The following is a 27650-nucleotide window of genomic DNA, read 5'->3' as shown; positions in this document are numbered from 1 at the left end:
ACCGAGACGGCGCTGACTAACTGAAAAGAAATGAATATTATTTCATTATTTCATTCTTTCATCTTTCCCCCCCTTATTTTCCAGCCCTCTCACGTCTGACCTTCTGCCTGTCTAAAGGCCACCGTTGTATGTGTGTGTGTCTGTGCACGCTCTCGCGCACGCGTCCATGGATGTGTGCTAAATGTCATTGTCATAGTTCAGTGTGGAGGATTTTATGGCCAAGGCTCCCATTGGGCTTATGGAGGAATGCGTCGCCCAGAGACAGATGGAAACAGAAAGAAAGCAAGAGAATTATGGTGAAACAGAGATGCATTGATAAAGAGGATCAGACAGGAAGTGATGCACACCTATAAGTGTCTCACTATACCTTGCAAAACTAGGCATATTCATCGTATTTTGAAATCTTTAAAATGATGTTTTTGTATTTTGGAAACATTGCATTGTCACTTTTGATATTGTTCTTCCAGTAAAATGTAAATGTTAAAGTTTGTGAGTGAATCTTGTCTTTTTCTTACTGTCTCTCTCAACAGAAACGTGCAAAGGGCCAGTACTTATTCTTTAAGGTGTGTGAGCATCTTAATCTGATGGAAAAAGACTACTTCGGTCTTACATACGTGGACAACCATGAACAGAAGGTATGTACAATATCCACACATACACACAGGATGTACTGCATACCAAACAAGTCACTAATGTACACATACAGAAACTGTATGCGCGCGTCTGTATTGTGTCTCGCACTGTTCGGCGACAGAGGTTAACTGTCTTCTTGCTCTGTGACTCTCTACCTCTCGCTCCAGTGTTGGTTGGATCCCACTAAGGAAATCAAAAGACAGATACGCAGTAAGTTTTACTCTTTTTTTTTTTCAGATCATACTCTTGCTTTTTCTGGAATCTGACTTGAAAGATTTGCACAAGTCCATCCATCTTTCTCCTTTACTCTGCCTCCACAGCTGAATACAAGGTGTTTCACATAACACAGGGGCAAAAGGCAATGAATAAAATATAGACATTGAGATTAAATGAAAACAGACCGCATCACAATTAAGTCAAACAAAGCCAGAGACATCTGAAACCGAGCAACAGCAGTGTTTCCAGAGCTGACAGAGAGGAGGAGGTTACCAAAGTGTGATCAATCTCCTTCATTATTTATCAATCTCTTTATTGACTATTGTTAATCTATAAAGGGCGTGCAGATTACTTAAATTACTGTTCCTCCATCTGTTTGTCATTTAATTTGTTCAGGATTCAATTAGAACACTGAAGAAAAGCCTCTCTTCTCTTCTCTTGCTGTTCATTTCCCGCCTCTTTTTTTTTTTTTTCTTTATGAAGTTTGAACTGACTTTAAAAGGCAGCCTAAAAGTTGCAATTTTAAGAGCAAGGCTTAGTAAAAACATATCATTTTGGCTCGTGAAGTGTTATTTTAGAATTAGTGTGTGTAAGGTCGTTAACGTCTGGGCGTGTGCAGAATGCGTGCGGTTCCATGGGGATGCGCGGCGAGTACGCCATGCCTGTGTTTTTGTGGCTGTGTCGCCGTGTGCGTCCGTGGTTCACGGGTGAGTAGCGTGCATCTGGCTGTAGGTGTTCATTTGTGTGCATTCTTGTGTGTGTGTGTGTGAATGTTTATAGTGACAGAGATGGACTTTACCACCATGTGGGCCTCTGTGTGTGTTTTATGCGTACAGACATAGTACCACACAAATGACAGGTTTTACACCATCTAAACTACCATCAGTCTACACACGGCTGTCACGACTCTACGTCACTACATGCCGGGCTGGGAGCTAAACATGAAAGGTTTTTATGGGACCATGAATTATTTTGGAAAGAGCCGCTACTTTCGCTGTGTTGCTAGAGTGGCCTGTAACATAAAGTAGACATCTAAAATAGAGTTGTTGTAAAGGTGCACTGTAAAAAAATGACTTTATCGACTCAATCAACATCTGAAAAGGTTACTACGACGAAAGCTGCGTGGGTGTGTCTGCTCCGTCTGTGGCGTCTCGGTTTGAGTATCGACACAAGAAGAAAAATCAGAAGAATAAGATGGAAAAGCTTGGAAAGAAAACTTCAGGTAGCCGCGTTATCTGATATCAGAATTCGACTGAGAGCCAACGACAATGAAACTTCATCCCAAAATAACAGATCCGTCTGGAGTCAAATTCATAGTAAGACATATCATGAATAAAAATTCAGCCCCCGCAATGAAACTGTCAGTCCAAAGAAGACCAAAGTAAGCACTGCTAAAAGTAAAACTTTAATCCAAGCGAGCGAGCATCTTCTTAGATTTCACTTTAACGGATAACAAGAACACGATTTCGTCTCCCTCTCTAAAGCCAGAATAAACGTCACCGGAGGCCAAACAGATAAGCTCAGTCTGGATTCAGTCCAGTCAGTAGAGCCTGTGCTGCGCCGGCGGCCTTTTGATGTTACACAGCGGTGCTCGTGTGTTTTCCCCGTAATCAAACTAACCTGTATAGTGTTTACTGTCGTGACAGCGCTGATACTGTTGATGCACTGTCATTGTACATTTGCAGCCAATTGAATCTCTGTGATGAAAACTAGCAGCAGCTGCCTGGGTTAAAGTAATAGGATCATAAGGGCCAGCATGTTTTATAATTTATGGCCAAACCCCAAGATTTTTATGTAAATCACTGCTTCACGTAACCATATGTTTTCCAATATTATATAAGTCACCTATTCAGTTCAATTCAACTTTATTTATCCCTTTTAAGTGCAATTGCATGCAGCAGGTTGCCAGTCAGATCAACAGATACATACACTGTTGATAGGAAAGATGAAAAAATGTGAATCACAAAGCTAAAAACAATCAAAGGCTATATACTAAAAATGATATACATGTGGAAAGGAAAGGCTACAAGCTTTAAAAGCTATATGTGGTAAAAAAAAAAAAACATTAATAAAGTACTATAAATACCTAAAAAGCAATTTAAAGATGGGGCGGAGAAAGAGCTGTGGATGACATAGGAAAGCTGGGGGAAGGTGAAGAGAAAGTGATAATATGGAGGGAAGTAAAGAGAAATGAGGAATTCAGGAAGAGTGTAGTGAAACTGGGGAAGTGAGGGATGAGGTGTGTGTGTGTGTGTGTGTGTGTGTGTGTGTGTGTGTGTGTGTGTGTGTGTGTGTGTGTGTGTGTGTGTGTGCGTGTGTGTGTGTGTGTGTGAGCGCGCGCGCGCGCGCGTGTACATTCTATGCATTGAGGGGAGGATTGATGGGCGGCACATGGTTGTGTAGAAATATGGAACGGTCACAAGAGACTCCTAAAGCACTTAGTGTTTCCAGGACATACAAAGACACATGTATACCCACTCATACACTTCTCACTCACACACACACATGCACCGAAGAAGTGACAAAAATGGGAATCAGTGTGAAAAAATAATAACAAATAACATGTAACATTTAGTTGCAGAGTGAGAGAGTGTTGTTGTTGAGTTACTGTATGGGATTTCACTGCATCCGCCGTTCTCCCTGCGGCTCCGGGATGAAGCTGAGAGGGGTCTTTGTCGGCGTGCGCATGTATGTGAGGATTTATCGCTTTGTGTGTGTGTGTGTGTGTGTGTACGTGCATACGTGGATGTCTGTATGACCTTGGAGTAGGAAATGGTCTCCATGTGATGTCAGCTTTTCCCGGATGGAATTTTCCAGATGATGTGATCTCCATCTTATATTGAGTGTGTGTGTGAATGTATTTATGTGTGTGTGTGTGTGTGTGTGTGTGTGTGTGTGTGTGTTATTGGGTGGAGCCACAGCAAATACAGAAAGATAAAAAGGATGGCAGGCATGGCAAAATGGTCTCCTGTGGGAATGAGAAAAGGAAATTGAAGCCAAATTATGAGTGATGTGACATTAGTGGCCAGCAATGATACACAGATGAGGTCAGTTGATATTGCTGGTGGTGACAGCGTCTTTTGTCTCCGACCATGATAAAGATTACAGTTCGGTATTCGGTGAAGCTAGAATGAGGTTATGCAATACCACATACGCTGTGTATTTGAGTGTGTGTATGCATGCGTGTGTGATGTATCAGGCTTAGTGCTGTCTAAAAGCTGTTCTGCATTAGTTGCTCTCGCTCACACCCACTTTTCTTGCTCTCTGTCTCTCAAAAACACACCCAGATGGAGGAAACGGGCAGATGGATGGATGGAATTGGACAAACGTATAGATAAACGGATAGAAATACAGGAAACCCTCATCAAACTGCTGATACATGTTTGATTTTGTCGTATTGTAAATCTCTTTTTCCGCAGGTAACAACTGGCAGTTTGCATTCAACGTCAAGTTCTACCCTCCTGACCCCTCACTGCTCACTGAAGACATAACTAGGTACACACAAACACACACACATCAGGTTAGAAATGTATCAATGTTTATTTAGAAGAACAATTTGAGTGTTGATTTGCATGTTTTCTGTCTAAATCACATGCTAGTAGCGCCCAGTAAATCCTAGAACACACAGAAAAAGTTACAAACGTTAATGCATTTGTATTTATACATATGCACATACACACACACATAATGGGCATGCTCTAAGCAAAGGCATTTAAGGTGAAGTGTATGTCTAATGGAGCGGACAACTTCTCTGTTGATTCTAGCTAAAGGCTAATCTAGGACACAGTCACTAACGAGCGTACACTCACTCAGACATGTATCAACAAACTGAGCTGCATCGACAGACTTCACTACTGCTGTTTCTACTCCAGAACTGTACGTGTACTTTCCCTTATTCGTCTTTTTGTTAAGTTTCAATAGACAGATTATATACAACTTGTTTTCCAAAAGGTTGTACCTTCATATAAATCTGTAGCTAACCATACTGAAATGATACATTACAATATTATTCTGGAGCCCATTGATGAGATGCCCCTGGAACTGGATGACTGGGGCTTAAGCCTCCGTGTCTAAGTGACTTTGAAAGACAATTTCTAGTAGCCAGGATGATACAGTGCATGTACCAGCACCCTGAGGCTACACTCTGAGGTGAATTCTCCATTCACACAGGAGGCCCCATTCAGATAATGAATTCATCCACAAAGGTTTACCGAAGAGGAAAGCTTACGCTGTGGATAATTCACTAACTGCTGGTGTTGTTATGTAACTGGGTATGTCATGTTGAGGATTAGATATAAGGTTATCCCAGCAAACAAACAGTGTACAGGCACACTAAGGAAATTCTACGACAAACAGCAGCGCCAACAAAGACATTTAATCCCTGCCAGCCAGCTGACCCCTGTGCTCGGGCCTCCCAGGGAGGCAAAAACGGCTTCATGGATCGCTTTATTATTATCATGAACAATGGAGCCGGTTCCAGTTTAAAAAAAAAAAGGCTTAGAGTGAGTTTTCTCTCTTGTTGTATGTAGACTTCAAATAAAACACAGCCCTCCTTTTTTTCCTGTTTCTCTCTCTTCTGCAGGTACCTGTTGTGTCTGCAGCTCCGCGAAGATGTGGCGTCCGGTCGACTGCCTTGCTCGTTCGTCACTCACGCTCTGCTGGGGTCATACACGTTGCAGGTACAGCGTGTGTAGATATGTACTGTTGTGTACGTGTGACACCTGCTCACGTGTCATGTGTACAGTGTATATTAATCGGTTGTCTCCCGCCGGTCTACAGGCAGAATTCGGTGACTATGAACCTGATCAGCCCCGGCCTCTGGACTACATCAGTCAGGTGACTTTTGCGCCCAATCAGAACAAAGAGATGGAGGAGAAGATTCTCGAGCTCCACAAGTCCCACAGGTCAGAGCGCGCGGAGTCATGTAGTCAAAAAGTAGTCTTAGTGCAACATTTATACTGTTGTTTATATTTATTGAGGGGTTTTTGCATTCATTTTGGCTTCCTTTTGTTTTCAGGGGGTTGACACCAGCGCAGGCCGACACCCAGTTTCTAGAAAACGCCAAGAAATTGTCCATGTATGGCGTTGACTTGCACCATGCTAAGGTATGAATGAATCCTCTCCTCTCCATTGTTGACATCTGGGGAATTAGCACGGTTCCTTTGATGTGGGAAGAGTGTGGCTGCATGTTGTGTCACTGTATCTGTGTGTGTGTGTGTGTGTGTGTGTGTGTGTGTGTCAGCTGTGCAAACACTCGGGGAGGGCGTTGCCATGGGAACAGCCAGTCTCTCTCACTGGGATAGCAGGTCATCAGCAGAACGCGTGCGTGTTTCCATGTGCGTCTGTTTGTGTCTTTGTGCAAAAACAGGCAGAAGAAATGCGAGGAAATATGCATGAGAGAGAGAGAGTCTTTAAATAGAAAGAGGACATAGTGAAGACAAAGAAATGAGAGACAGACTTTAGGTTAGAGTGAGATGAGGACAGATTCTTGAGAGAAAGAGGCGAGTCCCCTTTAAGGGCACGCTCCACTTGCTCGCAACAGAGTGAACCAGGAGGAAAAGATGAGAGCAATAGAGAGAGCATTTTCAAACACTGCAAATCTTTTTATGGCATACCAAAGTTGTGGGAATTCAAAGAGCAGATCTATTTCTGTGCTGCACCATTAATTTCTTGTGCAAGTTTCACAACCCCTAAGACCAACAAAGAAACCCTGTCAAATACTTTATGTCACGTTTTAAGATCCCAGATTATCAGTTACCTTGCGAGGCAGCCGGATACGCGAGATCACACGAAAATCAATCCTCTCACGCTTCAAGTTAGGCGCTTATCGGTGTCCTGTGAGGAACTGCTGGCGGCTACGGGCGTGGTTTAGGTGCGACAACAGTGAGAAGCGACCGTTTGTTGGAAAACAACAACGGTGGGTCCTAAAGAGATTGGCGTAAATGCTGCTATAACATCAGAACTGGAGAGTATTAATTTCAAAACTTAACACACACTTTTCCAGACAGAGTGACTCTGTGTTAGTGATATTTCAAGTAACCTCAGCGTCAAACACCACATGCTTCTCTGCTGCAGTCACTGAAGAGTCCTCCTTCACTCACTGTAAACCACAGAAGGGAAATGGAAATGTATTTTCCCGCTACATCCATTTCTGTCGGCGCGATCACAGCCAAAGTGCTAAAATGTATCTGTAGCAGCAGCACAGAGATCGATCACCAGTTAACAGCACGGCGAGGCCACGTGACGCGTGTCCCATTATCAACGTATTGCATCCTCCATTAGTCCAACAGATTTTTCCTGTGTTGATTCACTACTGTAATCAATACCCCCCCCCCCATTACCATTACCAGATGGCCTCGGACTTAAAAGCTTTGTTAGTGAGTTAGCCTGTCAGCTAACCACGTTACAGTTGTATTGAATGAGAGTGTTTGTTTGTGTGTGTGTGTGATAATTGAGTTTCTGTTGACTTTAAGCAGACTACTTTAGAGATCAACGGTGTACATTATTATCTTATTTAGACAAACAGGCGGCGTATACAAATGTTTCTAAGAGGTTAATGAACTATTTCGTAATTAAATAGATTTTATCTGACTGTCGCAGGATTCTGAAGGTGTGGACATCATGCTAGGTGTGTGTGCCAACGGCCTCTTGGTCTACAAAGACAGACTCCGGATAAACCGTTTCGCTTGGCCCAAAATACTCAAGATTTCATACAAGAGGAACAACTTCTACATTAAGATCAGACCAGGAGAGGTACGTACCCAGGCATACACACACACACACGTACGCATGCTAAATCTACGCTTCTCTCTAACCTTTGTTTTTGGTGGTTAAAACGCGCTCACGTGTTTCTCGCTCACAGACGGAGCAGTTCGAGAGCTCTGTGGGATTCAAACTCCAGAATCATCGATCTGCCAAAAGGCTGTGGAAAGTCTGTGTGGAGAATCACAGTTTCTTCAGGTAGAAAACACACGCTTTGAAGCACACAACTGTATACGGACACAGATTTGAGATTCGGGAGTCGAGAGTATCAAAGCAGATTTCGTTCAGCGCGGTTTATCAGGCTCAACAGAGGGCGAACGTCTCTTGCCAGAAAACAAGATGAGAGAATGTATCTTGTGGTTGTTTAACTAGACTGATGCCTGAGGCAACACGCACAATAATACACACACACACACACACACACACACAAGGATGAAGCATGTCCCCAGCATTGCTGTGTTTGAAGTTGCCGCAAGTCTGTACTGTGCCTGTCTTTGTGCAAGAGAGAGAGAGAGAGGAATAAGCTTTAATATCCTGTCGAAGGAGGAGATGCCTGGAAATATTTTTTTGCCTGTGTTGCACATACTGTATACTGTAAATGTGACTGTTTCGTTTTATTGCAAAGTGAACTACTGCGAATATGTTTTAGAATCCTCCATCTCCCTAATTTCTCTCCATCTCTCTCCCCCTCCCTCTTTCTCTCCGCAGGTTAAACGCACCAGAACCTCCAACCAAGGCCCGCTTCTTGACTCTGGGCTCCAAGTTCCGTTACAGCGGACGAACCCAGGCCCAGACCCGCCTGGCCAGCACCCTCATCGACCGACCCGCACCCAGCTTTGAACGCACCTCATCCAAACGCATCAGCCGCAGTCTAGATGGAGGTAACGCACACACACACACAGGAGAAGGGATTGCACGGGGTTGTGTGTGTGTGTGTGTGTGTGTTTGGATGTAAAATGCTCAGTGTCTGACCAGATACAGGAAATAGCTGCAGCATATGTTTCCTGTCACACGGAGAAGGAGAAAGAAAGAGATGAAAAACAAGAATGTTATGTGTATCTAATAGAGAGAAATAGAGTGCAGCTACAGTATATATAATTTATTCTTCTTACGTCACTCACACATGACATTTGTCACACATGATAAAATGGAAAACTGAAGCATTGATTACCATGCTTGGACAGCACAAAACACAGAAATAATCTCCTAATCCTAATCTCCTTTAATAACATAACTTGGACTAATATCTTCTTAATGTCTACATAACCTTGATGCTTTCTGATCTTTTCAGATGAGCCATTTTCAAAAGATACATCAAATACATATTTTATTGTCTCTGGAAAACAGCACACATCGTTTTTTTTTTTTTTTTTGTGGTTTTCCAGTTTTGCAGTTCACAGCTGTGTCAGGTATTCCCACTATGTTACAACGCCCCCTGCTGGACACATTATCCACTGCAATCCAACATCCCTGTAAAGCTGTTATCACATCAAATTCTGCCTTTTTACTATACTTCTACTTCACTGTGTGTGTGTGTGTGTGTGTGTGTGTGTGTGTATTTTGATAATCATATAATCATTTTTCAAGTAAAAATGCTCAACATTTTCTGGTTCCAGCTTTGCATATGGAACGACTAGCTGTTTTTCTTCGTCATATCTCGACTCTTAGTCAGATAAAATAAGCTAATTGAAGACATCACTGTGGCCTCTAAGAAATTGTGAATATTTTTCACCATATTTTAACATTTCAAATCGATAAATCAAGATTGATAATGAGTATAACTATTAGTCGCAGTCCTTGACTGATTTGACAGTGTGTAGAAAAACCAAATTACTGATCAATATAACTTGAATGGGTTGAAGTACTTACTGTGTATGTCAGTGGATGGCTCAAGAAGTCTTTACTGTGTGTTCATTTGTTGACAGTTTAGGTTTTATTCATTTATTCTGTGTGTGTGTGTGTTTCTCTTCCTTAGCGCCAATGATCAGCATAACAGAGGCCGGCAGGGACACAGCTGAGAACGGACGTGAGCCCCACCTGGAGCTCCACTCTGACTCTAAGGTGTGTGTGTGTGTGTGCATCATTTGCGGATAGATGTTTATGTATGTGTGTATACAGGAAAAGAAGAAGGAGAGAGTATTAAGATTAGTAGTAGAGAGCAAGTCTTTTTCTCTGTTTGTTGTCATAATGTTGTCCATATTGTCCCACAGGAACTGTTAATGTCTTTAATGTCAAAGAGAGACAGACAGCATAAAAAAATCAACATGTCTCTAGCTGAGACATTGACTTTGGGGTTGTCAACATGTCTGTTATATTCCAGGCTGTCACCATTTAGATGTAGATAAAATCCCTATCTTTTCATTTCTGTTTTCACAGGACTCTTTAGATACTAAACTTTTCCTCCAAAAGGTGGACCACAACAAGAAACCTTTGTCCCATTAATCTGTGTATACGTGCGTGGGTGATAGAGGGATACAGACCAACAAGAAAGTCTTGATCTAGTGCTTACCCGATAGATGTGATCGTGCTAATTCCAGCGGTTTTCTTTGGATTTTTAGCATTAGCAGCCACAGCTAGTCTTTACTGTAGCCTGGCAGGTGTATGCAGTTTGACATTGACTCTTCCCGGCGTGACTCTTCTGTCCTGTATAAAGGATCCGCGTCCACTCTCCTGGGAGCGTTCCCACTTCTAAATCAAAACAAGTCTGTGCCTAGTACTGAAGTATTTATGCATGCCTCTTGTTTCACCTCCCTTGTCCTCACTCTCTCCTCCTTACCCTCGCTTACACCCCAGCACTGTGGAACTGACACCCCGTTGACACCGTTTCTGCACACGACTGTACTCTCGCACTAAGCTCTACCCTGCTATGTTCACTTTTAACCTATTGTGCTGTGTTGTTGTGTTTTGCTGACTAATGTTGTGTCTCTTTCCCTCCCTCTTTTTTTCCTTCACACGCTCCCTTTTTTTTTTTTTTTTTTTGCTTTTCTCACTCCCCTCTTGCATGCTGTTATTTTGTCATCATTTCATAAAAAAAATGAAATGATTTTTTTAACGCACATCGCGTCGATTCTTGTTTTTGTAAACGTTTTTTACATGCTTGCTCCTACGCTGTGTGGTTCTCTCCTTTCTTTGTTTCTTCCCACTGCTGTTTTTTCCTTCTTTCCCTCCTTTTCCCTTCTTCCTCCTCTCCACCTGTTTTTTTTTCTTCTCTTCTTCAATCCTCCTCCATCAGTCAATCTTCATGTTTCCTCTCTCCTTTTCCTCATCATCCTCACTGTCCTCCACCCCCCCTTCCCTCGACTCCATCTCCGAGTTCGACCACGGCCTGTCAGACATCTCTGAGGATGACGACCTCACCGACGAAACGGCCGCCTCACACACACCGTGGGCCCTTTCCTCAAACAGCTCCTCCCCTCTTTCAGATCAGCTCTTGGCTGATCTTGAACACCTCACCTCACAAAACCCTCCATCCTCTTCCCCAATCACAAGCTGCTCCCACACACACAGCTCAGAGCTTTCGGTAGCGGCGGAGGCTGAAACCAGAGCAAAGACTGGACTACCAAACTGGTTTGGCTGGTTCTCTTTGAGATTTGTGGTCAAATATGTTTCTCTCATCCTGTGTTTTCTCTCCATGTTTGGAAAGAATGGACACAGGTGTCAGCCCACAAAGCTATTTTGGGGATTTAAAGAGAAACTGAACATTTTTAACCCCACTGTGTTCAAGCTTATTTCCAAATCAGCAGGAAAATCAAAACCTTTTACTGTCAAAGCCCCCAGATTTATTCTTTCCAACATGGCAAGATTACGTCAAATTGTTAACAGTTTGGCGTTAAAATTGACTAATTTCTTTGCGTTTTTTACCTGCTATCTGCCTACTAAATTCATTAGCTTGGCTCCAACACGACATCATTTGCCCTCAGTATCTTCTCCTACCTATCTTCCGGTTGTCTCCTCCTTTTCCTCCCTCTCCCCTTTCTCCTCTCCACCTTTTTCTGTCCCGACTCTCTCCTCCTGCTCTCGAGCTAACCTAACCGCATCTGTACACCGCTACCTCCTCAATCCTTCTCCTCTGTTCCTCCCGTGCCTGTTAGTCATCTTCCTATTCGTTGTGATGCTGACAGCAAGCCAGTCTTTGGTCTTAGCTCTGATTTTAGCCACACCCCTCGGCCTGACCCTGTATTACCTAGAGAACACGGTCTCCATTCAGCGAAAGGCAGTTTTGCCGATGTTTGTCACCGAAAGCCTGAGCGAGGATCAGTCCGGCTCTGCTATTAACAAGCAAGCTTCCCCTCTCACGCCGACATACACACCTCCACGCATCAGGTACCACTCGAACACTACCTGGACGCAAGAGATGTGCGATCCCGCTGCGTAAACACAAACACATTCATGGAACCGGGATCCCCACCCTGCCCAACCCTCTTCCACTCCTTTCTTCTTTTGAATTATGTGTATCCTGTATGTCTGTAAGTGTCACCTCCCTCTGCTCACCCCCCCGACAACACCACCACCTCCTTTACCCGGTATTTTCTTTCCTCTTACCATCCCTTCACCCTGCCAAACCCCACTGTATTGTTTATAATAAATAAAAGAGAGTAGAATAAGTAAGATTAAATAAAGTTGAGGAGAAAAGGATGAACAATGTTCAAATAAAGATGATATTATTTTATTGGTTAAAGTATAATTTTAAAATATACAGAAAGGAAAGATATAGTAACAGATTTAAATGCTCTATTAGAGACTATATGGAAAGATGAACAGGATTTAACATACAAAGGCAAGACATAGCATGTTTTGAGAGTCGGTTCAACCAATTAGTATGTTTAAATTGTAAAAGTTGACAGTTTTCATGCTTATAAAGGCATCCCTTCATGCATTTGCTCTGCGTAAAACACTGGACATGAAGATTCATGTCAAATAATCATTGTCAAATGAAGTTACATAATTAATCGGTACGATTCAAAATAAATAAGCTGTGGATGTCATTACCAAGCAATAAGTTATTTTTGTAAATGCGATTTTGCCTTCGTAGTGCAGACAAAGCAGCACGGCGCTGAAAGATTAGTTGTAGAGTAGATGTTAGGACTGTACATACAGGATAGATGAACCCCTCCACCTGATAGCACTTGAAGCTTAATGGATGTGTATTTATTATCGCTAATGAATGTTAAGAATAAACAGTGTTACACTCCCCCCCCCCCCCCCCCCCCTGATCCCTGATGTTCCTTGATGGACTCAGCTCTGCACCCCCCCCAACTGTTGTTCGCTTTCAGCCAGGTTTTTTAGATAAAAATACGATGTGGTTTTTGTGGTGGCTATTTGGTGTTCTCTCGGGCGAATGAAGCTGATTTTGTAGGCAAAAGTTGAGCCTGAGCTAGTTTTCTAAACCCTGCGTATCGAACTAGAGGCCTACTTAAGAAAAAAGCTGTAGACAAACCAAAAACATCCTAGTGCCCAGAACTTCCTGTTTGACTAAAAAGTAGCAATCATAGTTTTCAGAATGTAAACACAGGCACAGAAACTACAGTAGTTGTAGTTTCTTATCCGTGTTGTAGATAAAGTGAATCGGATGTGGACTTTTCAGCAGTAGTGTAGTTCATCTGTTGGCCTCTTTTCCAGAAAAAGGATCATGTACATATAAAGTTGCATTCATATAAAAGAAACACGCTTTGACACAGATGGTGTAATACCTTATTTAAAAGTTGTACCGCAGCAGTCAGTAGCGCCTGCTGTCTCCCTTCTTCGACCCTCTCAGACTCCCGTCACGTCTCACTCGTCCTGCGGGTTTGGTGCAGAGGTCACATGACCAGCAGTGCTCCTTGACATCAAGGTTGCTGGGGAAGAAAATAGCTTTTCCCATCATCCATTTCATATTTTTTCTTTCTTCGTCGCCCCTCCCCTCACCCCCCCCTCTCATTTTGTCATGACTACCATCGCCATGACTACAACACTGAAGGTTAAGGAGGTGGACTTAAGCCCTGGCGATGCGGAAACCACGCCCTCCCAGGTCTGTAGGGCCCAGCATGCTTTGCAAATTCTTGCGAGAGTAATACAGGAATAGAAAAAATATTGATTAGATTGTAGTGAGGTGGAGCAGACATGAAGTAAACCTAACCTGTCCTTACTTTCTCCCTGACTTTACCCCAACAACAGTCACTTGGAGCCAGTGATGTTGCCCTCTCTCAGGTTCACACATTGTTATTAATTATTTGATTGTTTATTGGTCTGTCAATCATTTGCTTTGCCAGCGTTGGTTGGTTGGTTGGTTGGTTGGTTGGTTTGGTTCACTCTTTTGTGGTGAAGTTGCCCTGATATGATGAAACGGAGTCAGTTTTAGCTAATAAAGACCCAATCTGGAATCTGGAAAATTAAATGGTTAAATAATCATCTATTTAGTTACAAATACAGCTCAAATTCTACCCTTTGTTTTACATTTGATTTGCAGATTGGGCCTGAATAGAAAAACTGATCCTAAATGGGCTCTTTCACCCAAAACCTTCACTTTCGGTTGCTCTGCTGTGGCTGATGGTTTCACAGTTTGGTTTCTGGTTCACATCTGTGACATCTGGGTTTTGCTGAAAGCACTTTGGGGTTTGTTGGTTTGTGTTACTGCCTGTTGGTGTTGTGATGTTTTGAATGCTTTGAATTTTGTATGTTAACAAGGGTTCGAGTGGGAGCACCATTATATTAAAAAAAAACTGTTTTTAATGTGTGCTTGTACCCATCCTCCAGCCTTCACCACAGTTTGAGACATTTTGGCCGTGTCACCACATACCTGCCACTGAGTTTTTTTGTTTTTTTTAAAAAATAATTTCCAGTTTTTATTTACATTCCATTTATTTTTTTATTTTATTTATATTTCTCATTTATTTCCATTGGATTGTTATTATTTTACAGATTTATTTTATTTATTTGAACACAGTTACATTCATTTTATGATTATTGTTCACTTTCTTTTAAGTAATTTTCACCATTTCATTTTGTGCCGTATGTCTGCCTTCCAGAGTCCATTGAGAGTGCATGGGGACAATATTTATGTGAGGCACAGTAATTTAATGTTGGAGGTTGGTACTGGCGTCGTCTGATGGCCGAAAATAAGAACTACATGTTTCTGTGTACTCTGACGCCATCAGAACTACAACTTCCTCTGTACTTTTACTGTACAAGACTGCTGCCCTCTCGCACTCTCAGGCTCTGTGTGCATGCTTACGTGTGTCTATGTGCGTTAAACCAAGACTACACTCGATGCCAGCTCTTTCCAATTTTCATCTCTGTGATTCAAGTGTTATTGAAAAATGTTTTGTTATGAGAAATGTTGTAACGCTAATTGTCCTAATTCACATAGCAGCTATTTTGAACTACCGGACTGGGAAACTTGACTATCTATGTATCATATTATAAAACAAATGTTTCTTAAAGCTGCACTTTTTACACTTTAGCCATTAATGTTATATCTGATTTTTATCTTATGTGGAATTCTGCCCTCTAGTGGCCAAAAACTGATCTATGCAGCTCTGAACACATTAACGATGAGGTTGGCTGCACTAAACAGGAACAACGCCTGCAGCAGCTGCTTTAATTTTCATATCAGGACAGTTAATCCGCATGTTTTCAATGTAGTCTGGACAATGTTAAATATTTATATGATGTGTATCTTCGTACACAACAGTACAGTACAGTAGGGACTCGCTCTTCCAGGCAGTTTCCCAGGCAAGACTGTTCACAATGGCTACTCTGTGAATAGGGTCAGCGGTGTGTGTGAACGTCCCCCGTCGACAAGACTTTTATGCATGCTCTGTGCATGTTGAATGCTGTTTGTTATATCTCATGTCTTCAATATTTGATTGGTTAAAGAGTTTGATTATTGCCAGGCAGCTGCGTCTAACCTGACTAATCCTGCCTCCCTAACCTACACGAGGAGCTTCCTCCCCGTTTTTCCGGTGATCGGCTGCCAGCGTCGAGTGATGTGTGGTTTGATAACGTACTAAAACAACAACAATATATCTTTTTATGCAACATGGGACTGATAGTGATGATTTACCAGCTAGAATCTGAACCAGTGCAGAAGTCTACAGAGCGTGTAGTATTTTCAGCTGAAGGCTTAGAAGACTGAAAGCAGGGATATGCTTAAGGGCATACGGAAAAATCATGGAAGAAGAAAGGAAAATGATCTTCCTCCTCAATACATAGCAAATGAGCAGAAGAAAAGACTGAGGTGAAATGAAAAGACACTTTAGCTTAGAAAGTGGCATAAAGAAAATAAAAATGACATTCAGGTCAAATGAAAAAGTTACAAAAGCTGATACAGACTAAAAAAAATGAGCAAACAGTTACATGGAAATGTAGTGAAGGACAGAGAAAGAGAGCAACTCACAATGATCACCATTATCAGCTCCATGTTCTGCAGTCTGCCCTGCTGTTCCTGGTCCAATGAAAGAAAAAAAACTCCTCAACAAGATGGAGAGGCCCTGCTTCACTGCAGCCTGTTTATATACTGTACATACACAAATACACACACACGCACACACACATGAACAAAATACAGGTGAGAGTACTTTCACCTCCAGCCAAATTTAAAAACAAGGCTCCAGTGAGGCATGGCGTCCATCTTTACAATCCTCCTGATTTACAGACTAATGTTCCTGTGACCTGTTGAACCGAATTTTTCCCCTTCCCTCCCCCCCATCCCTCTCCGCTGTTATCCCTCTCTCTCCATCCCTTCCTCTTTTCCTCTTCCCATTACGCTTCCTTTCCATCTCTCCTCCCCCACACTCTCCCCCCTCATCTGTCCCTCATTCCTACACTTCTTGCCCTTGCTACCTATCTATCCTATCCCCAACCATTATCCTCCCTCATTCATCCATAATCATCTTATTTACCCTCTGCCCCTCCCCTCATCTCCCTCACCTTCCCCCTTCCCTTTCTTCCTCTTCCCTCCACCCCCACCCCCCCTCCCTCCCCCCATTAGGACCATGATAAGACCCAAGAAGAGGTTCTGAAACACCAAGCTAGCATTAGCGAGCTAAAACGCTCCTTTATGGAGGCGCCACCTCCCTCTCCTCCTCAGCCCAACCAGTGGGAGAAACGTCTCACCTCCTCTCCCGCTACAACGATACGTGTTCAACAGCAACAGCAAGTGGTACGTCTGTCTGGATGTTTCTGTCTCGGCAACTGACTTGCAGGGCATTTTGCCTACAAAACATGGTGCAGGTGAAATGCCCTTATGCAAAGGATTGTGGTGCTTCAAAACTGTGTTTTCATGATTTACTGCAAAGAAACATCAATCTTTAAAACTTCTCTCCATTGTCTCCTTATGATCCTAACATAAGGAGACTGTTATTTGATGCTTTACCTTGATTTGATTTTCATTACTTGTCATTTAACGCCTGCACGTTATTTGATGGATTTAATACAATTTTCTTTATCTGTAGGAAATGTTCCGAAAAACAAAACTGAACTGTCACTGGTGCTCTGCTCCATCTGTTCCTCCTTTTTCAGCTGGACTCACATTTTAGTACCTACGGCATATTGGTTTTATTCTCTTCTGTCTCTGCTGTTCTGTGTTTCTCTGGGTTTTTTTTTTTGCTCCGGGGTCTTGAACAAATTTGTTTGGTTCTGTTCTGGCTCATTATATAATCATTGCAAGAGGTGCAGGTGCAAAGCATGGCTGTGCTTTATATTATTTGTGCTTTATTTCCTCTGAGTGTGTGAGATAGTGAGGTTTCATGTCTGATGAGTTAATCTATTCAGAGTGATTTCTTGTCTTTCTTTCTGCTCTTAAATGTTTCTTTCTCTACTTCTTTGCTGCGTCTGCGTCTGTGTGTGTGTGTGTGTGTGTGTGTTGCTGTAGAGCCTTGAAGAGGAGATAGCTTCCGTTCTTTACAGTAGACACTCAGCTGCTGCGGCTGCCTGCAGTATTCCTGAACCAACACTAGATGCTGTTATAACCACATGTTCATCCACTACTTCTGCTGTCTGCAGTACCGCTGCACCTCAAGGGCTTCTTATTTCCCCAACTACTACTGAGGTGCTGTTGTTACTACTGAACATTTAGGAGTCAGTTTCCTTTCATTCCAATCCATACATTAAACTCAAAAAATTGCATCCCTAAGTTGGTCACCTTGAAAGTAAACTGACATCCTGTAATGCTTCAGTTAATTAAGGATGCTTGCCAAATGTGTTAACACAGTATAAGAGATGCGAGCTGTCAGTAATGCCTGCTGTGGATGCTGGATGAATGGTGGTGATCCTTATTTTGTATGGGAAACTATTCTTAATGAGTCGTGGATGCACAAATGGCATGATGAATCTAATCTAAAAACAACTAACAGCTGCAAACGGCATGGATGTCATCTCTTTGTTTTGTGATGGTAAATATGTATGTTGATTGAATGCAAATATAACAATCTGCTCCATTTTTTTTTAGTATGGTCTTCACCAGCACCTTTAGGAAAAAAAAAAAAAGCAGCATGTATTGAAGCAGCAGTTTGTGTCATTGTCTTCAAATAACGAGGAAATTGCCATAATGTGTTGATTTTTTTTTTTTTTTTTACATAGGTGAAAAAAGACTCAATTCATTATGGTATGACATTTTTTTGTGATCATCAACATCTGAAAGACGCTGCTGACTTCAATATCATGTTTCTTTTGTCTTTTTTTCTGCAAGTTCTGTATTTATGAGATATTCTCTTCATCTCTTCATTTTCTATTCTCCTTTCTACTCCTTTATTCCATCTCTTTTAATCCTGCTGTATTTAATACTGTATGGAGATCAACTTGATTATACATGAAAAGCAGTCCACCAGGAACAGAAAGAGATATAGATGGAGAAAAAGAGAGAAAGGGAGAGAAAAGTCAAGTAACACCTCCCTTCTCTGTGCTGTGATAACGATGCATCACAAAAAAAAAAAAAAAAAAAACGCTGAGATGACATTTGATGCTAACAATGACGATGTTACTTCTGGTGTGTGATTGATGATTGTCATGGTAACTTCTCTGTCACGCAGGTGAGTGTGACCCAAACGGAAGCAGCTCCTGCTGCTGCTGCTGCTGCTGCTGCTGCTAACACGAACACTGACACCAAAGAACCTGAAAAGGTGGTTCTAACTTCACTCTCGTTACTCCCTCCAGCCTTCCACTCATGACGCTTCTTATCCATCGTTTCCTTCATTCATTCCTCCATTTTCCACTTGCAGTTTGAAATGTCATGTTCTTACTTCAGCTGACTATTCATTTGTTTGTCTTTCTACTTGTTCTTCTCACTTTTTCTCATCTTTTTTGTCATTCGGTCCACAGTTTGAACATCTTCATCTTCTTTTTATTCCTGATTTTGTTTGGTTATTAATTTCTTTTCAGTTGAGATTTATGTTCAATGATCATATTTTGCTTTTGTTTTTGTCCCCCATGCGTTTGTTGTGTATGTGTGTGCACCTCATTGTATGTATGTGTGCGTGTGTGTGTGTGTGTGTCTGTGTGTCTGTGCACTACGTGTACATGCGTGCATGGGTATGTGCGTGTGTATAGACAACCGAAGTTGAAATCGAAGAAACCGTTGTCGTCCAAGAAGTTTCCAAAGCAACCAAAGCCAGACTTGTCACAGTCACTCCCAGCTCCCCTGCTGAGCCGTCTGCAGAGCAGGAAACGAGAGAGCAGACAGTGAAAGTCGAAGAGGAAGCAGTTGCGGAGGAGGAAGCGAAAGCGAGGAAACAGGAGAGCGTTTCCTCCGAGAGCGAGAGCGAGGACGAAGCCGAGTATCACCCGAATGTCTCCGTGTCCATCTCTCACACGCAAATACCGGAGGAGAAGGAAGAGGAAGAAGAGCAGGAGAAGAGAGAGGAGGATAAGACGGCGGAGCACGACATGCCTGACTGTCCTGACTCTTCCTCTGTTCCCGCCGAAGTCAGCCAGCCCGCAGAAGCAGCCAGTCGAGAGGGAGAGGAGTCCAGGACGGAGGAAGCAGAACCGGAGAAGACGAAGAAGAACGCAGAGGAGGAGAAGGAAGGTGAGACCGAGGAGAGCACAGACGATCCCATGCTGACACCCGAAGAATCTCCCAACGGACTCACCCTGCCCGAGGAGGGCGTGAGCGGGCTGGTCGCTCCTGCAGAGGAAGAGGAGGAGCCTAAAGTGAACGGAGAAGCCTCACTGGTTGAAGCAGAACCGCGGCCACAGGTTATTTGTTGCTCTGAGGTAAAGTCTTCACTGGGCCGACTGCGGAGCTTCCCTGGGGTCTGATCCCTCCTACCAACCGTAGAAACCCACTTTTTTTTCCTTCCTGCTTACCACAGTGCCGGTTTTTCCTTCCTGCTTGCGTGAATTTTTAAAGCCCCATGTACATCCTCACACTCCTGTCCTTGTCAGAAGTACAATTAAAACTCCAGAAGAGTCCTTTAAAAAAAAAAAATACAATTCACCATCATTGTTTTGATGTGTTGATGTCAAGTTATCATCTGCTACATAATTAATTTCAGTCTTTATTCAGATTTTCATCATATTCATATAATTTCTCTGTTAAACATACTTCATACCATCATCAACATGCCTAATCGACTCCTGACCCACATAGTGTAGTGTTGTGTGGTGCTGTTACTGCTTCCTACTCGTTCACCGCATTGTATTTTAGTGTTGTGAAGTAAATGGGGCCTAAGTGGGGAAAATGCATGACGCTTTTATTTTTAGGCGAATATTTGCTCTTTGCTCTGCATGCCGTATTTCACCTACTGTAGGTGTGTGCATGTGTGTGTGTGTGTGTGTCTTTGTGTGTCCTCCATGTGTTTGGCAGTGATGCTTCTCTCTCTCTCTCTCTCTCTCTGTTAGTGTTTAATTGGCTTGTCACGGTCACCATGGTAACGGCATTGTGGAAATCATCATTGCCAACCACTTTGTAAATGCCATCCGCTCAATCTGAATGTCATCTTTGCATGTTGTTTACATTTCAATTGCCATTTTTCTTTTCGCCAGTCACGTCAATATCGCTTTTGTGTTACCGGCTCATGTTTTATGCATGTCTGTGCCGCGCCGTACTCTGAGTCGCATGATGACACCAAAGATATTTCTGCAGTAGTGCTGCTGTCGTAGCTGTTGCTCTTTTTTTATTGCATTAAGTAGATATTGTCATCTTGTGTCGCTGCGCTGCATGAGTTTGGGAGCTCTTGTTTTCACGCATGAATTTTTGCTGCATTTACTTGCATATACTGTGTTTTATACATCTACTTACTGCTGTGTGTATCGGTGTGTATGGAACAGCTGAATCACTTCCCCTTCAATACAATACTTTCTAATACATTTTTTTTTTTGTAGTTTTCTTAATTAAACAAAAAACAATACTTTTATTGAACTGGAAGTGACATTTTTTTACCCAAAGCGAGTGTATAGATACCAACATATTTCTTTATGATTCCCTAACTGTCTCACATTCAATATATTAACCATCTTTCCTCCCCCCCTCACTTCTCTCTCTCCTCCCCTCCCAGCCACCTGTGGTAAAGACAGAAATGGTGACTATATCAGACACGTTTGCAGCCCAGAAAACTGAGATAGCCACAAAAGAAGTGCCCATCGTACATACGGAAACCAAGACCATCACATACGAAGCTGCACAGGTGCACATTTAAGGGCAGCTTTGCTGCAAAACACAGAGAGCTTGATTTATTTATTTATTTTCTGATGTGGATCAGTGTATTTTCAGCTTTTCATTTTATATTTATCTTAAGGGGCTTATTAATGTTAAAGTTTTGTTTTGAAAGCATGTTTCAAAAAAAGCTTCCTTCCTTGCAACAGTGCATGGCGCCAACATTCCTTCTCCCACAAAGAAAGGGTTTTTTTTTTTTTTTTTTTTTTTTTAAGAATTAGATGAATTGAAGTTCAGGACGAAAGACCTTGTCTTAAACGTCTAACAGGGATCTTTCTAACTCTTTCTCTCTCTACTTCCTCTGTTATCAGTTGGATGGGAATGGCGATGGTGAACCTGGAGTGTTGATGACTGCTCAGACAATCACCTCTGAATCTCTGTGTACTACTACAACCACACACATTACCAAGGTACAGACAGACGCTCAGACACAAACACACATTTCTCATGGACCGATGTCATTATAACATCACATGATTTGACTCAGACAGTCACCCCCTTCTATCTTTTGTGGGATATTCCACCATACAGCTGCACAAACACAAAAGACATTTTCTCACATTGATGTCACGTTTATACTCCTATCACACATTTTGCCCTGGTCTTTACTGTATATAACAGGTGGCAACCATACAGGAGGTTATTACAGGAATCAAGTAATCGCTGTTGTATATTTCTTCCAGACATTAAAGGGTGGCCTATCAGAGACGAGGATTGAGAAACGCATCGTCATTACAGGCGACTGTGACATCGACCACGACCAGGTCAGTTTTCAGACTCAAAGCTGATCTCTCTGCCTCATCTGGAGTTTCAGCTGTGTGAGTCGCTCAATTCTGAACAAATGTAGGTGGTATGAAAGGCTTTCCCAGCATCATTTTGTTGATATATAATCATAAAAGCTTAAAAATTAAAGATGTAGAGACTACTTGCGCTTACATTTTTACATCGATATGGAAATGGTGAAGCTTACCTCATTCAGGTAAACTTAGGGGTTGTTTAAACTTAGGGGAATAAACTGACTTCTGGTGACATGCTGATCATGTTGCTCGCAGTCTGAATGCACAGTTAATCTACTAATCACTTCTTAGAGATGCCCAGTCATCAGTCACACCCAGATCCCACCCACCCATTGGCTGTGATCTGCTATGTCTGTGTCTACACTTAACTCCTCCATACATCTAGAAAATAATAACTTTTTTTTGTTTTATTTCTTTACCACTCTGTGTCAGAATTCATTGTTTGTCTCAGTTACTTTGATTTACTGTCCTTGTCAGATTTGTCAAATGTTTGCTGCGTACACCAGCGTATATGATTTAAAATGAGATTAAAGGGGTGACTTTCAGCTTTAATCTGACGGTTTACATCTACATAATAATAATGATATATTTGTATCCCTTCTATACATAGTTCGGGATTATAAGTATATGGGGCTACATATTCCTCACCTTAAATTGGGGAATGGACCATTAAACATAAACTTTTCATTTCAAGTCATAATATAAAGTATTTGGTTGCAAATCCTTCACAGTCTTTGACCCACAGTCATCAGCAGACACTTGGTATTCCATGGTGATACTCTGCCGAGCCTGTTGTGCAGCCATCATGACTTCTGCACCGTTATAAAATTTGCAGACTTAAAATAAAATGAGCTAAGATTCTTACACTGTTCATCCAGTATGGATATGAACACCCTTAAAACGACAGAAAATGTCTCACTGTCCATTTACTTACAGATTGTAAAAATTGAATCATAAACACTGTCCTGTTATTGTAAATTTTATAAATATCACAAAGACATTTCAAGTGTATTTCTCATGTGAGACTCTGACTCTCCTTCTGTGATGTCAGAATGCATGTAGCACCCTCGAAATATCTCAAATATGATTAAATGTATAAGTAAAAGTCTATTTTGCTCAGGTCTGGATCTGCATGGATCCCTCCTCCACTGGTTTGTTTACGTTGCCTGTCTGTGCTAATTTGCTGGATTTACACAAGAACAAATGTAAGAAATGTGATGTGACTTACATTTGATGGCTTCCCTCGGTTCGACCAGAAGTAAAGAGAACAGATTTGGCTCCCGCCATCTGAAGCCATTTTACCTCGTCCAGTTTACATCCTCACTATTAAACCCTCACTTAACCCCCGAGATGTAAAATGGTACACTGATCGTAAATCCAGCATTCTTGTCATTTTTTCTGTTATGCTTCTTGTTTTATTTTTCATTTAACTCCACCATTCTCCCCTCCTCTCCTTCCTCCACCTCCTCCACCTCCTCCACTGCCCGCTGTGCTCGGTGCTGCCACTGTGTGGTTGCCCCTCGGTACTGCAGGCACTGGCCCAGGCCATAAAGGAGGCCAAAGAGCAACATCCTGACATGTCTGTTACCAGAGTGGTGGTTCATAAAGAAACTGAACTGGCTGAGGAGGAGGATTGACAGAACTCAGGTAATAATAATAATAGTAACTCATTATTATTATTATTATCATTATTAATTATTATTATTCATGGTGAAAGTAATATCTTTATTAACAGCTAGTGGTTTGTTGAGGATAAAAACTCAGAAAATCAGAGAAATTAAATGAAAGTTCCCACACGTGAAGTGGAACATCATCACAGAGGCATTTAGGGGAGCGTTTTGATGAAAGGGGATGTTAACTTTAGGAAGGTAGGCAGTGATGGATGCAGGAATGTTTATATCACATCACCCAGGCTGATTGCCTTCACCTTTATCCCCCCCCCCAATATCAGAGTTGAAGGGCCCATCGTGACTGTTTTCTCCATTGACGTTGAACGACCTTCATCACCCTACGACAACCAACCTTGACTGACTGAAGAAGAAGAAGAAGAAGAGCTAGAGAGCAGGAGGATAAGAGGAGGGTTTAGACAAACGGAGAGAAGTTGCCAATCTCTTCCTAGTCGGTCTTTCTTACATGTCTGTGGTGCATCTAAATCCCTCACTCCGAAACCAAGAAAAAGAAAAATAATAACCTCACTCTTACTGAGGGAACAAATGAACCACTTTGTTAGCTTAACATTTGTAGCGTGTTTTTATTTTTTAATAGTGCTTTTATTTTTTTTTTTCTTTAACTGTTTTGTTTTACAAAAAAGAGAGAGAAGATAGTGTGTCTGTCACGTTCTGCAAAGATAAAACCTGTAGGGATGCACCGATAACCAATCCTGATGAGATTCAAGGCTGAAATAAGGGGTCGGGGAAAAATGATTATTTTAATCATCGTACTGATTATTTCCTTCAAAGTCAAATCAGGTTTTTGCTTTTTTTTTCATACATTAAAGAAGCTTTCATCTTCTTCAATTTAGTCAAAAACAAACAAATTTGACAATGAAGTTTTGTACTTGGAATCTGTATCAGCAGTGGAAAAGTGGTATTGGTGCATTCCTAAATTAAAAAAAAAAAGTTATTTGTTAAATTACAGCTCCCTCCTGAATTCATTAACTAAATATAACAGTTAATTTCAAAATTTCTACCGTTACAAGTAGGACTATAGTTCACACTGTTTTTTTTTGTCTTTGAAAATGGTCTTTTTTTTTTAGTATTTTTTCAAAGTGTAACAAAATCCAACAGTCTCACTCATTGAAACACATTCAGACTAACAGTGAAACCAGTCGTGTTATCACATTTTTCTTATTAATTACCAGAAGACTGTAATTACAGAAAATAGGGAGCTGTAACTTAAAATATTGCAGTAAAAACCAATCAACCAGGTTTTTGAATTTTTATGATTCTGTCTTTTTTTTTTTTTCCTGTAAGTATAGTTATTATTCATCCACATTCCTTGTGTGTTGACGCGTGTTTGAGTCAGTTTGTTTTCAGTTGAATTCACTTTTAGCTCAACTCTTGAGTAGAGAAGATGTTTTATCGTTTAGGTGGGAATAGAAGGAATCTTAATTGGGTTGGTGGGTTTCACATAGTTATGCGTGAGAAGCCGAATTCATTGTGACATGATGAAATTTTACTTTTATTTTTTTGTGAATGGAAATGAATTTAAACTGAAAATGAACTGACTTTAAAGCTGGCGTATACAACTTTCTGTACAGTAAACAAACAAAACAAAAATGAAGGTTATTAGATGGGAGCAGCTTTTCGTTAGCTACGCGCTGTCCCTCGGCCCGCCCACTGTACGACACTAACCATTCCTATTGGGCCGCAGGGAAGCAATTTCTGATTGGGAGAGAGGACCAGTAAACTGAAGGATTATTGGGAGATAGAGGTGGCGCTTCGCAACGCCAACTAACAACAATTAGCTGGGAGCGAAAAAAGAATTTTGAACATTGATGCAGGTTGGGCTTTTTTTATGGCAAGGGCAAGCTTCCGTCATGTTATTTGGCATCCTGCAATTAACTGAAGCAGTTTTAATGGTCTTTTGACAATATTTAAGCACAATGTGAGAGTTTTGTGCTACAAGCTACACAGGTACCAAAACGACTAGTAAATAACAGAACAGTCTCACATTCTGACTGATTTCTGGTTTGCTGTCACTGTCCGTCAGAGCCCGTTCGTCGCCATAGTTCAGCACTTAATTTCACTCTCAACTTCATTTCATGTGAGACCAGATAATAACAACCAAACTCTCTTAAGTACGAGGAGGTCTTGCATTAAATTCAGCACGTCCTCATACGCATTTTTATCGTACAAGAGTATCTCGAGCAAGTCTGAATAGAAGGCTACTGTGTTAATTGGTTTTGAGGGTGTGTAGATAACAGATTATCTCGTACAGCGTGTCTAGATAAGATTATCTTCGACATGAGGCTGGCTGTGTTTTAACTGTTTCACCACAACCAAATATTCTGCAGCATCAATGTGATTTCATCAGTGCACCACAAAAAAACCCACTCTAAATCAGTCAGTACACTATTATTAGTACACATGGAAACAGTTACAACATAACCGTAAACATGCAGCCCAAAGGGAAGTGCTCTTGAAACCCCTAAAATGGAAATCACATGATGTTTCATTCATTTTGTGTAAATAATTGTGGCAAGAAATGCGTTTCGAACAAGGTCTGCTTTGGTCTTAACACATTTAGTTGACAGGTTTTCAGTGTGAGCAGCGAAAAACAAACAAAAAAAGAACACACTTTCCAGAATCGGACTGATTATCAAAAAGCAAGTGCCACAGATAAATGTGAAAAACATTCCACTTTGACGCGCCTAGATTTGTCCACATCCTCCTCTTTTGACTGGACATGATTTGAATTGGAGTCAACAGAATAATAACTAATCTGTTTTTAACACGCTTTTTTTCACATTTGAAATTCTAAAAAGGCAAATACAATGAACAATTTTAACAGGATGTGTGATTTTTCTGTAACACCCAGGGAGCATCAATATGTATCTCTTAATTTGACCCTATTTGAAAGTTTTTGTCCGGCTGATGGAGCGGTAATGACTGTCTAGGCCGTCTGTTGGGAAACACTGGTCTGACCTCTACTATGCAGTTAAATGACATTCCAGATGAGGGTGAAGCTTTAACCTCTTAACCCTCTTGCAAAGAGACAAAGCAGCAGAAAAACAATGGAGAAAAAAAAAAACAAAACAAAAAGAAACACTAGGCAGCTTTGGAAGCTTTCGCTGTTCCAAAAAAAAAAAAAAGAAGAAAGAAGTCTTTTAAAAAAGCATCGGCTCTATCACAACTGTATTTGTAGCTTGCATTTCTCATCATTTGTCGTATTTTCTCTGTGAAACTGATCTAGTTGTTGAAAGACAGGATTTATTGTGCTCCTTCTTGGATATTTTCTAATATTGTCACAGTGTTTTTCGACGTTTAAATGAACACCACTACAAATCAAATTTTCTGCCACCATTTCCTCTTTTGTACTTTTGTGCCCCGGGCTTAACCTGTGTTAGGTTGGTCTGGGTCTCTGTTTTAACCAATCACAGGAGCTGTGGGGCTGCAAGGTCAGGTTTTCTAAAAAAAATGTTTGTAGCGTTTTCTTGTAGATTTTATGTCAGGTTACCCCAAAATTGTATCACAAATGAATGTGTGGCCAACAGCAACTTTTATTAAGATGGAAAAAAAAAAACAGCACAGACAGAGTTGAAAGTTTTCAGTGTTTTTTTTTTTTTTTTTTTTTTTTTTTAAAGGCAGCTCCATAAAGTCACTGCACGGATAAGCAACTGATGATAAATCTACGCCAGCTGATTTTTAAACCATCAGGGATCTCGACATTGTAACATGTTACACGGAAAAACCAACAACATGCTGCCCTCAGATATTCATCTAATTCACCGTCTACTACGGTCTTTACAGTTATATCTCAGGCTTTGTACTGCAGTTTGGCCAAACGAGACAGTTAAAGGTGAATTAAAACCAGCACCATTTTGTATTCTAACTAAGTAAAAACTCTCTGGCAAAAAAAAAGAAACAACAACAAAAAAAAAACAACTTTAT

The 27650-nt window shown here is 41.4% G+C and overlaps 1 protein-coding gene across 9 annotated transcripts in view; it reads left to right on the top strand.

Moving 5' to 3' along the window:
- Positions 1-27644, top strand: part of epb41l2 (erythrocyte membrane protein band 4.1 like 2) — a 51666-nt gene extending 24022 nt beyond the window's left edge. For 2 of the 9 annotated variants that reach the window (XM_067571979.1, XM_067571980.1), the window contains exons 5-24: positions 531-635; positions 801-843; positions 4269-4344; positions 5432-5528; positions 5629-5753; positions 5867-5954; positions 7450-7602; positions 7712-7809; positions 8320-8492; positions 9587-9672; positions 13568-13618; positions 13765-13797; positions 16580-16750; positions 18618-18707; positions 19135-19800; positions 21084-21212; positions 21553-21651; positions 21925-22005; positions 23571-23685; positions 23990-27644. In XM_067571979.1, coding sequence (XP_067428080.1) covers positions 531-635; positions 801-843; positions 4269-4344; positions 5432-5528; positions 5629-5753; positions 5867-5954; positions 7450-7602; positions 7712-7809; positions 8320-8492; positions 9587-9672; positions 13568-13618; positions 13765-13797; positions 16580-16750; positions 18618-18707; positions 19135-19800; positions 21084-21212; positions 21553-21651; positions 21925-22005; positions 23571-23675 — 2469 coding nt within the window. In that variant the 3' untranslated portion in view covers positions 23676-23685; positions 23990-27644. Of the gene's footprint in view, positions 1-530; positions 636-800; positions 844-4268; positions 4345-5431; positions 5529-5628; positions 5754-5866; positions 5955-7449; positions 7603-7711; positions 7810-8319; positions 8493-9586; positions 9673-13567; positions 13619-13764; positions 13798-14615; positions 14676-16579; positions 16751-18617; positions 18708-19134; positions 19801-21083; positions 21213-21552; positions 21652-21924; positions 22006-23570; positions 23686-23989 lie in introns of all 9 variants that reach the window. The other 7 variants (XM_067571981.1, XM_067571984.1, XM_067571988.1 and 4 more) reach the window with 7 other exon arrangements.
- The last annotated feature ends 6 nt before the right edge of the window (positions 27645-27650 follow it).

This window comes from Thunnus thynnus, chromosome 18, assembly GCF_963924715.1.
Source record: "Thunnus thynnus chromosome 18, fThuThy2.1, whole genome shotgun sequence".
In the NCBI taxonomy this organism is placed as follows: domain Eukaryota; kingdom Metazoa; phylum Chordata; class Actinopteri; order Scombriformes; family Scombridae; genus Thunnus; species Thunnus thynnus.
Note: the sequence above shows the minus strand (reverse complement) of the source record. Positions and strands in the feature narration are given on the sequence as shown.